This window comes from Varanus komodoensis, unplaced genomic scaffold (assembly GCF_004798865.1).
Source record: "Varanus komodoensis strain SLA01 unplaced genomic scaffold, ASM479886v1 scaffold29_1, whole genome shotgun sequence".
In the NCBI taxonomy this organism is placed as follows: Eukaryota; Metazoa; Chordata; class Lepidosauria; order Squamata; family Varanidae; genus Varanus; species Varanus komodoensis.
In genome coordinates, this window is record NW_025335759.1 from 12,137,029 (window position 1) to 12,150,082 (window position 13,054).

Below are 13,054 nucleotides of genomic sequence, written 5' to 3' on the forward strand. Positions count from 1 at the left end.
CATCTTTATTGCATTGCATACACAGAGTTGTGCTTTTTGTTATAAGTCAGGGAGGATACTTCCAGGTGCCAGCTCCTGGCATGGCCAGCCGAAAGACCTTGTGCAGCTATTCAGGGCGATTGCACAATAAGGGCTTCCCCTGGAAGCATCCTGGCTGTATCTGCATAAGACCATGATAGATAGATAAATGCAGCTTGCTAGGAATCGCATATAGTCAAAAAAACACACACGTTTCTGGTCCTCATGACAGCCGAAACAGAAGGAGCAGCGCTTTTCATGCGACTTCCGCCGAGAGACCGCGGGGCGGCGGGTAACGGGACAGACAGGCCAGTCTCCAGCGGCTGGGGCGGGGCCACAACTTGGGGCTACAGGTGGCGCTCGGCGCATGCGCATCTGCTTGGCCGGCCTCTCTAGGAGGTGCTCCTCTCCATGGTCCCGTCGTGCCTCGGCGCAATCGACGTCATCGTTCCGGAAGTGCCGGGGGCCGCGCTTCCTTCCGCTGCTCCTGCGACCGCCGGCGCGGCCATGGCGCTTTTCGAGCAGATGCGCGCAAACGTGGGGAAGCTGCTCAAGGGCATCGAGAGGTGCTGGTCTGAGGGGCCGGGCGGGGGCCGCGCTGGTCTGAGGGGCCGGGCGGGGGCCGCGCGGCCCGGCGGCCCCTCCGCGTGTTCCCCGGGGTGGGGGGGCCGCCTTCCGCGCCTGCTCCTGCCTCTCGCTTGGCGGAGTCGCTGCCTTCCGCGCAGGGTGCGAGCGGTGGGCGGGGGAGACTGGGTCGTCGGAAGCCGGGCGCCGATACTGGTGGCTTGGCGGCGCCGAAAACGCCTTCTGTGATGCCGGGGACCAGCCCTGGCCCGCCCGGCTCGCCGCGCTTGGGCCTCACGCGCTCGCGGCAGCTGTGAGGCACGGCTGGGCCCGTGGGCGCAGGCGCTGCGCTGCATCCGTCGCGGCGGCGCCCAGCTCCCCTCTCGCAGGGAAGGTGCTTTGGATGTGCCCGGGGACACAGCGCTTGAGATGCGAGGCTGGGAGGGCTGGGGTGGGGGGCGATGCGGTGCTGGGCTTCTTGGCGACTGGGCCGGGGAAGCTCCAGCACGGAGGGTGCTGAGGGAAGGAGTGTTCAGGTGAGGGCAGAGGGGAGCAGTGGGAATGAGTCGGTGGAGCGTTGTGTCCTTCTGCATTGAGGCTCAAAGCTGCACAGGTAGGGGGGCCTGTCGCAGGTGGCCAAGCAAGCCCTGCAAAGAGAACTTGAAACTGGGTCTCCCACTTGAGTTGCTAACTCTCTTCTGGCTCCTGGTTTGGAATGCCTTCAACGCTATTCCATCCCTTCCCGCCTCTCAGATATAACCCGGTGAACCTGGTCACCCTGGAGCACTACGTGGAAACCCAAGCCAAGGAGAACACCTATGACCTGGAGGCCAACCTGGCTGTTCTCAAACTGTGAGTGGTTGGTGGCCCGTTCTTTGGGAGAATCTGGCATTGGCACCATCCCAAGGAGGTTGTGGGCAAGATACTCATTCCCCTTCACGCCTGGTTTTACTGCAAAATATAGAAGGGCCGGGTTCAAATTGTGGCTCATCGGGTAGAGGGTTGTAGGACCGCTTGATGTGAACCTTTCGCCTTGAAACTGGGTGTCTGAATGTAGCACTTCCCAGGCTCGGTGTGAGACTTGGAGGGGTGGTAAAACACTTGGTGCTCTGGAGTTTGTTAATGGTAGGAGTGGAAAAGGAGCAGCCAGGCCTGCTGGGCTACAGCAGCGGTTCCTCCGCTATTTGGATGTGTGGACAACCTTTGCTATCCTTGCTAAAAATATGGGTACATTTCATCCAAACCCATGCATGTACGTTTTGACAGGGAGGAAAATGAAATATAATGAAAGTGTCAGTGGGGTGCCATGCAGTGGCTCCCTTCCTGGGGCCTCTGGATTGCAGGGTTTGCTTGTCCCTTCCTTCCTTCTGGAATCCTAAGATACTCTCTCTCTTCTCAGGTACCAGTTTAACCCTGCCCTTTTCCAAACCACAGTGACTGCCCAGATCCTCTTGAAGGCACTGACCAACTTGCCTCACACAGACTTCACGCTCTGCAAGTGCCTGATTGACCAGGCTCACGTATCCTTCGCCCAGGCGGCATCTGGCAAAGGCGGGGCTTTGGCTCAAGCAGTCTGGGATCCCCAGTGAAGATCTTGGATTGCCCCGTCGCTGCTGAGAGGGCGGAGCAGTGGCCGCTGCCTGTGAAATACAGCAGTCAGCGGTTACTCACATCTCTCTCACAGGCCTTCCTTGCCTGGGATCGGGCTGTTGCCCCTGAGCAGAATCACAGGGCACTGTGTGTGGATGGGCATGCGTGCACACATGTATCTCCTGCATGCCTTTCTGTGCTCCTTAATCGTAAATAAACAGAACTGGACGGAGTGGCGGTGTAGCCTGCCTTAAGAGAGGGGTGGGGAGAACAGACTTCGTGGGCTGTGCCTGCCTCCTGGAGCAGCCCTGCGGAAAGATGCGCCAGTGAGTCACGATGCATTTCTTACTGCAGTAGGAAGACTCTCCTGGTCGTGCAACATGGTGGTGGCATTTACTAGTCTGCCCCGTCCCAAGGACTGGGGCAGAAAATCCCATACCTTTCCCTCGTTTCGTTTGCCACTTTCCTTAATTCCACTGCATCCAGCTAAAGGAGAAGCCTCTCAAACAGATCTTGTACTTGGGAGAGTTGCTGGAAACCTGCCACTTCCAGGCTTTCTGGGTAAGTCAAACTCAACCATCCTCTGGGTTGCAAATGTTTTTGCTGGTCCAGCGGAGGTCTGCCTGCTTTCAGCTCAGCCTGTGATTTCACAGAGTTAAAAAGATGCAAGCTGATAATAAGCACGCTGATGTTGCTGCATTTTAGGTTTTGATTGCTGCTGCTCAAAAATTGCCTGTATTTTTTGCATGTCTGTGCCTTATAATGCAAAGTGTTTCCTTGGAAATCCATGCTGTTTTCTTCTGCTTTACTAATAATGAGGTGGGGTGGCAGGAAATTACTTGGCTCTTGTGACCAAAAATGTTACCAGAGTGTAAACTCTTGTGCCTGTTTTCTTAATTAGCAAGCGCTGGATAAGAACATGGATATCCTGGGTGAGATCACAGGATTTGAGGATTCTGTTAGGAAATGTAAGTCTGATTCTGATTGTTGCTGCATTTTCCCTTCTCGTAAATTAATACTGATATGCTCCTTTTAGCCTTTAAAAATATCCCAACTCTGTACTTCAAATAAATGATGTCAGGTGCGAATGACTGATGGAAGTATCCTTGTGCAGAGAGTTGCTCTTGTTGTTCTCCCTTTGCCCTGAAGAACTGCCTGGCCTTCCTAAGCCAAAGAGCATTTCCTGTTGTGCATTTCTGTCGTGTGGGAATGCGAACTCTTCTCAGGGTCCTTTGTAAAAGTGTTTTACAGCATTTGTAAAAGTGGTTTTACATAAGTGTGTGCCATCCTACAGCCCCTTCTCAGAGCACTCTTTCCTTCCTTAAGCCACAGATTGCCATCAGGCTCTGAAGTTAGCTGGGGTTCAGAATAAGCTCCTCAGAACTCAGGATTGGAAAGTGGTTTCGTAACCCTGTTGTCATGTGTTTCCTTGCAGTTATCTGCCATGTGGTGGGGATTACATATCAGCGCATTGACCGATGGCTTCTGGCGAAGATGTTGGGGGACCTCACAGGTGAGTGGGTATTTCCGTGAGTGTATAGTCCCTCCCCCGCTGCCGTGGAAGTGGAGAGATGCATAACTTTATCTGACTACCCATTTCTGCAGAGGGGGTCATCGAGGTGGTCTGGATCTAGTGATGTGTGTGAGCGGGTCATGGTTCCCGCTCTGAACTGGCTTTGCTGGGTCTGGGAGTGGGCCTCCCTTCGGCAAGCAAGAGCTGGGTCACAGGAGCAGCGGTGACTGTCTCTGCCCCCTAGAGAGTTTCTTTTAATCCAAGACGGGCAATCTAAGGAACAGTTTGGCTTTCCTAGAAATTCTGCAGAGAAGGGAAGCAGAGCTGCTCCTCTCCCTGAACAGTTTATCGTTTGTGAATGCTGGGTTTCCTGCTTCTTCTCGTGTAGCTTTTTCCTTTGCCAGGTCTTTTAGATTGTAATCCTGAGGGCCTTGTCTGCTGAACAGCTGGATAAAAGCGTTTTAGGTAAACAGAACAACCCTTCTTCCCAAATTTTTGGGAGCTTTTTTTAAGCTTACCAGCAAAAGAAGAATTGTATGTACAGAGCAGGAGGCTTGTCAGTCTGTAGGTAGATAAAAGAAAAAATGGATAGCTGGGAAGCCTTATTTATTTTCTTCAGTTGTGAGTGTGTTGGATTCTGCCCACTTGGGAAGGAGGATAAAGCCTTGAAAATTGATTCTGATCTTGCTGTGTGATGTGGGAAAGGCTTCTTGGTGGTGGCACCCTGGTTGTAGAACTCAGGAGCTCTCCTGCTGTGCAGGCAGCTTGGTGCTAGCTGAAGATCTTCTCTGTTTTCCTAGATTGTTGAAAGCGATCTGTTCTCACTGCTGGTAGTTCAACACTGCTCTTTTAAAGCTTTGTTCCTTCTGCTGTAATTTTTTTTCTTTTTGAAAGCTGCTTTGGAAACTTGCTTGAAGGGAGAAGTAGTGACTTTCATGATAAATCACTTGATTCTCCTTCTTCTGCCCAGCCACATCACCACTTTCTTTTTCACTGCAGACAACCAGCTGAAATCTTGGATGAGTAAATACGGCTGGACAGAGACAGAACTCGGGACAATCTTCATCTGCAACCAGGAGGAGAGCATCAAGCCCAAAAACATTGTGGAGAAAATAGACTTTGACAGTGAGTTTCTGTTCTCCTCTGACCACCTCTCTATCCCAGCTCCTTCCTTCCCCTTTGATACCTCTTCTAAACTAGGGTTGTGTGTGCTCTGCCTATAAAAATGCTCTAATACATGTACATTCTGTGAATGGGGTATAAATTATGCAGATCTGCATAGATTCAGGTTTGCCGATATGTAGAATATTGAAGCCCTTTTCCAAAGCATTGAAATTTTTACTCCGTAATTCCTCATCTGTGAGACTTCAGCAGACATTGCCCACATAGTCAAACGTATATTTACAGCCATGCAGCCTATTATGGTTACATTCTACTGCAGCATGCACTACCCGATTCTTCCTCTGCATCAGAATTATGGCACGGTATCTTCTGTAGCCCTGAGTATATTCTGCAGATTCCTGGAAGCCCCTTCCCATAGAGATTCCTGACTCCATCCCCCCTGATTTCCAATGAGGGGGGTTTTGCTGTGCAGTGAAACAGGAGGATGTCAAGTTGGATAAGTCGGTACTCTCTTTAGGGTGTGTACACTTGCATACGTGCGGTGTGCCTGGCCCATAAATATGCTTATCCTCCCCACATGACTGCTGCTCCCACATCTTATCCCCCATCTAGTGAAGGAAGGACTCGGTGGCAAGATGCCTGCTTTGTTCACAGAGCACAGCCAAGGGGTCTTGGCAGAGCTGGGAAAGAGCTTTCTTTTCCCCTGATTTTCCCTGGAGGTCACAGTACTCCTCTGAGCAAGCTGCTGGTCCAATTTGGTCAAAGTCTTAGTCTTACTTTGAACCCCTCTCATGCTTTCTCCTTCCTTGCAGGCGTCTCCAGCATCATGGCTTCTTCACAGTGAGGAAGGCCTCCGCCAGTGGCTCCCCCTCTTCACCCTGTTCTGTTTATTTTAATGCTTCGGGTTATAAGAGTATGACCAATAAATGCCTCAGTTTGGTGTGTGGTCTTGTCTGTGGGCTGCTCCAGCTGGAGTTGGCACTGAAGGAAGTGGCATGGCACAGCACCGGGAAAGCTGCAGAGGAGCTGTGAAAGCAGCTGCTATGCTGGAAGAATAGCAGGGCTTGGCCTGCGCTCCAGGATTAGACTCCCAAGGAGAGCGGGGCGGGATGCTCCTTAAGGTCCCGCGTTTGGGGCCTCCAAATATCAGATGGCTGGAGAGTGGGAAGTATTAGTATCAGGGATTTCACTTCCATACCACCCCACAGCTGAAGCTCTGTTTGGGGCTGGGGGCCAAGTCGAGAATAACTTGAGCTGGGTGAGGCCAGCATCTAGAGCCCCAGGGATTGTCAGTTGTTGGTGCGTCCCCTTAACCAAGGCCATCCCATTTGTTGTAGCACCTTGCAGGGATGCATGAGTACACCAGAGCTTCCTGTGTATACCCCTTAGAGGTTATGCTCCCTTGTGGGGGGCGATGTAACCACCTTTCCCAACTCCCATGCCAAGGCAAATATTTAAAGTCCTTACCAGGATCTTGCCCAGATGGAACAGAGCATTATTGCTTCCCGGGCCTTGCCAGGCCTGAAGTTCGCCATGCCTTGTGCTGTTCTTATTATTGCCATTAGATGTTGCTGGTGAGCAAAGGAGAACTTTGTGTGTGAACTTGGCCATTTGCCTGAACTAGTCCTGGCAAGAGAATGTACACCTACTGATGCCTTCAGCCGCCTCAGCAGCAGGAATCCGGCTCATTTTCCCATTCAGTGACCTTGGGGGGTTTGGCCAAGAGCCAGCTACACCCTCCCAAACCTACCCTGGCCATTTGGTGTGCTAGGAGCTGCACTGTGCAGAGTTCTGGATTTCCTGTCTGTCACAGATTTCTGCCTTTGTTTCATGTAGCTGCAGAATACACGGTACCTCCAGCAGCTTGGCAGGTGGCCTTTGTATCCGGGGAGCCAACAGGCCTGTTCAGCAAAGACTTAGGTATTATGTTCTCCTACTGGCTTAGGTGGATGGGGAGGGAATGAGATAGCAGAAAGTGGGTGTGCAGGCACAGCGAGTCTCTGGTGTTGAAGACTGGGGACTAGGTCAGCTGATGCAGAGGTGGGAGCTGTTCCCAAAGTGGATGCCTGGGGAGTTGCAGGAGCACCAAGGGATGTGAGTGAATGATTCACTGAACACAGGAGGCGGTTGGTTCTCCTCCCTGAGGCATGGGTCTTCACCTGCAGTCAGTTGGTGGACTTTGAATTCCTGATGGGTTCGCCCTTCCCCAACCCATGGCAGTGTGTAACCAAGACTTTTCTGGATGGCCTGCCTGTGAAAGGAACCCGAGGTGTCCTGTTTCCATCTTCCTTTTATGCCTGGGTTGCCTCTGAGATGGGAGGCGGCTGAACATTCTAGGAGGAGCGGTGGGCTGCAGCCATGCAGCTGTATGTTAGAATTTTGTGTGTTTGCCTGTCAAGGAGATGGCTGTCGGGGGGGGGGTACTGTCAGTTGAAGAGGGGCGTCTGAGCTCAGCCACTTGAGAAACGCTGAAGTAAAGGAAGTGGAGCAGGAGATTGCACTGCAAGGATGTTAAGGTGTGCCAAACCTTTGATTAGCTAAACGTTTCTGGTGTCTTCTCAATCCATCCTTCTCCCCTCCCTCCCAAAACTACTTGGATAGCTAGTCTTGGCCTGTAAATGAAAAATGCACTTCTCCCCCACCCCCCAAGTCCAACGTACTTTGTAATCTGTCTGGGAACTTGCCTGAATAAAGCTTCTCTCTGGCTGGCTACACTACTGGGAACTGAGCCCAACCTTCAAGAATCCCTACAGGAATAGGGATGAAAGACTTCACTGTTCCTTGCAAGCTGACTCTACCTGAACAAACGTGACAGTAGGTCAAGACACACACGCTTCCCAAGGCTTTCTGGGAATGGCCCTGGCTGGGTTTTTGATCCCTGCCCATCTGCCAGCCCTACTCTGGGCATCTTGTCCTGCAGCATCAGCTGGTTTGAACCACACTCACATTTTTGCTTTGGCTATTGCTATTGATAGCTCTGTGATGGGGGGTGTCTGTTTATGTTTCAGCCAGCCTCGGGCTTTATATGTTGAAATCCGGCCCTGAAGTCACCCTTATTTTTAGCATTTTTTAGTCAGTCGCTCCTGAGAAAGGAGCAGGAGGTGCTGCAGTTAATGCTTTGCATTCAGAGCTGAGGCCCAGTGCGAGCCAGTTTGCTGCCTTTGAACTAATGCTATTCAGCCTGTAAGAAGGGAACAGGTGATTTGCTAAGTGGGACCTATGTTGGTACTTGCCTTTCTAATATCTAGGGGTCTGTAGGTTGCAAGTTGAATGTCTAGGTGACAGACTGTCAAGGTAATCAACCATGGATGCTGGTTGTACTTGCCCAGTGTGACAGGCTCTGCCCATGGGGGAATACTCTGTCTTCATATAGGCTTGGGGCTTAAAATCTGGTATATTTCACTGAACAAGCTTCTAAAAGCAAAGAAAGCACACTACCCTTTTCAAGTTACACACCTCTTGTTGTTTTGCACTGAAAAATACAGGCTGTATTAATTAACAGCTAAAAATTAATCCCAGTTTTCTTGATGTAAAGAGTATGACCTGTTGCTATGATGTAGCAGTTGTTACCAGTATAAACTTCCATCTGTAAAGTAAGGTGGAAGAGGAGAGGAGGAGAGCGGCTTTTGCTTGATGTGTGTGCATGCAATCTATTTCAGTTCAGTGGTGCACCATGGAAATTGGAGTAGAACTTGGGCTTGAAGTGAAAGACTGGGGTTCAAATCCCCTCATAGGCTGGAAGGTTTGGGCCAAGTGACCATCTCTCAGCTCGGGATGCAGAGAGAACCAAAATTCCAGGAGACTTGCAAATCATCATAGGAGAGAAGAGCGGAGGGGAACTTGATTTCTTTGTGGAAAAAGAATGATGGTCTCCCATAGCAAATGAAAGAAGCTTGCTCCCAGGCAGCCTGCTGCACGTGAACCTGATGCTGTTCTGCCTACAGCCATGTGAATGCAGCCACTCTGGAAGGGCTCCTGCCGCCGGCAGCCAGATGGCCATAGATCAGATGCAGCCGTTTCCACGGCTGCCTTGTGCAGGCTGAGACCGTCTGGCTTGTTGGTGCTGTGTCTGAGATTTCTGTAAATTGCAAAGGGGGGAAGCAGAGTTCCAGAAAGCGGCCATATAAAGCCTGTCTCCAGATGTAGAGATTCTCCAGTAGGGCTGGGAATTTGGCAGCCAACCAGATGAGCACATTTGGGGCCCTTTCAAACTTGGCTGCAGATCTGCCTCCCCTCCTCGCTGTTTGCAATTCCATCAATATTTTTGCTGTGCTGCCCCCTCCCCTCCCCCTTTTGTTTTCCACTTAGTGGTCCAGCCAGGGTCATGCCCTCGCCTTTCCTGTCCGCTGAGATGCTGAACATTCCAGAGATGTATGTGTGTGTGGTTAGATGTTGGCTAGGATTCCTCCATCCACCGATGCAGGGGGGCTGTTTTCCTCCTCCCCGCAACCAGGAACCAGATTCTAGGGAAAAGTGGTTCAGTGGCTGAAGTGGTGTTTTCCTCAGTGCTCTAGCTGCAGCCAACCCCTGTCCCTTAATTGCCGATGGATCCCTGCGTTTGGTAGAGGACTCTGAAGGTGTATTCTACAGCAGAGGCTGAATACTGACCTTTTAAATCATAAGACTCCCCCCCCCCCCCATTAATTTTGTGAAGCATAAAGCCATCCTTTGCATTGCTCATGGCATAACTCAGTTCTATGGTGTGCTTTTGAGTCACTCGTTCTTAAAATTTTAAGAAGTGCATATCTGCGTCAAAGCACAGTCTGGCATTCTTGGCCAAAATGTGAGCGAACAGCAGCTCTGGCATGGCCCATGAGAAACTGGCCACCAGTCCGTAGCTGTACTGTGGCCCACCTTTTTTCTGTCAGAGTACATGCTTTCCACAGCTGAGTCATTGGCTGCTGTGAGCCCTGCCCTTGCTTTGTGAACAAGAAGTGCAACTTGAAACACACACACAACCCTCCTTTTGTGACCCAAAGGCTCGGAAGGATCACGTGGTATCTAATTTGTGCTGTTGCTCATAGTAGGCAGGTGCTTCTGGCCGACAGGACAGACACCTCCGCGTTTTAGTGAGACCATTCTGCTCCCAAAGAGAAATGTGGGCAAGGTTGGCTCTTGATTTATCATGGAGGTTCTGGCCAAGGGGTGACTAGCTTTTTTCTGTCTATATACTCTGGGTGGAGAACTCGGGGGTATCCTTGTATAAATACATAGATGGCACTATTGCAGGAGCAGTGAATCTCTTTCAGTCCATGGGCTAATCCAGTTTCAGAGATTTCTGACAGACAGGCCATGATTCGGCAGTGCGCATTTATTTTATTTATTTATTTATTAAAACATTTCTATGCCGCCCCTTGCCGAAGCCTGAGTGCAAGGGGTGCAGAAGGTTCCACATTTGATTATGTCCCCCCACAAAATAAATGACTAAATAAAAAATTAGGGCACAAAAACTCTGTGCCAGTCAGGGTTGAGAGTACTGGACCAATTGCCTGGGTCTAAGACAGCTTCTATGTTGCATTCCAGTGCTAAGCAGAGCCAAGATGCCAGCATAGTGTAGCCATAGTGTAGCCATCTTATTTTGTGGTAATAAAGTCTACAATTTAATTATGCCCTGTGTATTCTTCCTCTTATCTGTCCTGAATCTCCTGCCAGCCAGCTGCATGGGGTGATCAAAGCAATTCTATTATAATGAAAGAAGAGGGGAAAAGTCTCCCCGCTCTGCTTTTTCTACACTGTGCATAGTTTTGTATAGTTCTAGCATGTCTTCCCTTACCCTTTTCTATGCTAAACAATCCCCGTTGTTGTAACACTTGTTCATAGGCAAGTTGCTCCAGCTCTGTGATCATTTCAGTTGCCCTTTTCAGCTCTTTTCCACTTCTACAATGTCCTTTTTTAGGTGCAGTGACCATAACTGTAAACAGTACTCCAAGTAAGGGGAGTACAGTCTTGGCAGTTTTATTTGCAATTCCTTGCCTAATTATGGCCAAAGATTTTGCCATTTTCAGAGCAGCTGCTCACAGGGTTGACATTTTCATGGAGGTGTGTACCACAACCCCAAAATCATCTCCTTGGTCCAGTTATTCTTGAAGTCGGGATTTTGGCTCTGACAGGCTTCAGTTTACACTCGCTTATGCTGGACTATGTGAACTGTACTGGGGAAAGACACTTGTCCCAAGTAACCATCTCCCAAAGCAAGGATGTGCCACCATCCTGCCTGCAGAGCTTACAACCTAATAGTTGTGCCTGCCCAGAGTGAAGGTGGACATGGTGTCAGCTGGAATCATTGCTCTCAGCAGGCAGGCTGGGTCTTTCCCTCAGTCCACAGCTTCCCTCTCACACCTGTTTCCTATGTCATGTTGGTGAAGCTGTCATGAAATATTTGTCCCTGTCATCTACGGTGGTCAACACCTGCTGTTTATTTTGTCTTTGACCGTAGCCAGGGTGGAGCACTGGAATGAAGGTGGGTGACCTCAGTGAGGAGGGGAAAAGTGGGTACAGGGCAGTCATCAGCAATGCTGTGTCACTGGTTTGCCAGTTTGTACCATCTTAACGTCTCTCTGAAAAGGGTTGTGCCTTACAAAAACACTAGATGGTTCAGTCAGCAGACAAAATGGGTGTTTCCTGGAGGGCAACAACACCCAGGATAAGTCACTGAAGAATGCAGATTTTTAAAGCTATCCCCTCCAAAAGGTTAGAAGTTTAACCTCACCGAGATGGAAATAGAAGGCTGAGACATTGATTTTACATCTTGAGTGGATCTGTGTCCAAGATGGACAGAAAGACTACCTGAAAGACTTAATGGTCATTCATAATCATAAACTGACTTACAGGGCCTTAACATTTAATTCTGAAGAGGTGTTGGCCACACACCAGCCAGGAAGTCCTACTGTCTCTTCCATCTACTCTAACCTAAGATGTGTGAGTACACATTTTTATTCAGAGGCCAGATAATTCCAAGTGTTATAGAAATTTTCAGTCCTTAAGGTAGTGAAGATAGACTTAGAAGTGTTTGGGCAAAATCTGATTAAAATCTTGGATATTGAGAGGGAAGGAAGAAGGGGGAATGAGCAGGATTTCTGGTTGTCCAAAGGAAACATGCAGATGCCTTCATAGGATTTTGCCCTTTAGCTTCCTGAATATATTAGGCAAAAACACTGCCAATGTTTTTTGGTTTACACAGTGCAATAATTCTTTGCACAAAGTCTAGTTTACTTGGAGCAGAACTTGATTTTCTTTTAGCACAAACATCTGATTATACCCTATTCTTAAACAGACTATTTCATTCCTCTCCCTGTTTGGAATGCCATGAATGAAGATTGCAAGGCAGGTCTAATTAGTTCACATCTGAGCCCTTTGCATACTACAGCGCCTCACAAATAGGGTTAGATCTGCTAGGCACTTGGGTCCCTGGGAAGGCATCCCTGCACTCCCTTGTGAATCTGTCCCAGCCAAGAGATCATGTGACTATACAAAAATGAAATGCCCCAGTCATGACGAAGGAATGCACCACTAGCCCTGAGTTTTGCTCCAGGTGGATGGAACTAATTGGTTCCTACTGCAAGACTCTACAGTGGCCTGCTATTTTGGAATGTCTCCGGGGGTTACTCAGCTTACTGCTGGATGTGTCAGTGGTCGTTTAGAACATTTGCACACAGATTTAGAACGGAGCACGTGCACACTCTCTGGGCGAGTTCACTGGCTTTTCCTCTAAATATGGAGAAGCAGCTCCATGTGAAAGCGCACACACTTCTTCATTCCCTCCCTGTAGTTGGCTAATGATGCTGGAACGGGTGGCCTGGTATGGGGGGTGGGGGTCAGCACTGTTGGGCATCTGTTGAGGCCTGTACCTCTGAATGGGCTGGCAGGGGGCGGGGGCTGCTGCTGGTGCCTTTCAAGTTGTCTTCTGAAAACATGCAAGTGTAAAAAGTGATACACTTGAGAAGCACCCTCCACATACAGTGTGCTTTCCCTCTGGGCAGGTGGATTTTGCCTGGGGGAAGACAACTAGTGAACAGATAGTGGCAAGGAGAAGGTGGGTCTCCTCAGAGAAGGAGCTTCCTGGAGGCACCTGGCCCAAGGGCCTGGCTTCATCACTGGCTGCCGTGCTTGTTCACCTGTCCTTTGCACAGCAAGAAAAAAATGTGTAGGTCCTGCATATGCTTTGCGAGTTTTAACATTGTGTGTTTGGTACAACAACATCTGCAAAGTGCATAAGTGCATGTTTTAATTCAGAACCAGTCACCATTC

At 49.7% G+C, this 13,054-nt stretch overlaps 1 protein-coding gene across 1 annotated transcript; it reads left to right on the forward strand.

The window, feature by feature from the left end:
* The first annotated feature begins 476 nt into the window (after window positions 1-476).
* Window positions 477-5,747, forward strand: EIF3K (eukaryotic translation initiation factor 3 subunit K). The gene is made up of 8 exons (XM_044435247.1): window positions 477-584; window positions 1,336-1,434; window positions 1,982-2,102; window positions 2,659-2,733; window positions 3,074-3,140; window positions 3,608-3,685; window positions 4,685-4,810; window positions 5,620-5,747. Exons 1-8 carry the CDS (start codon window positions 526-528, stop codon window positions 5,649-5,651), a joined length of 657 nt encoding a protein of 218 aa, XP_044291182.1. The 5' UTR covers window positions 477-525; the 3' UTR covers window positions 5,652-5,747.
* Window positions 5,748-13,054: the final 7,307 nt, after the last annotated feature.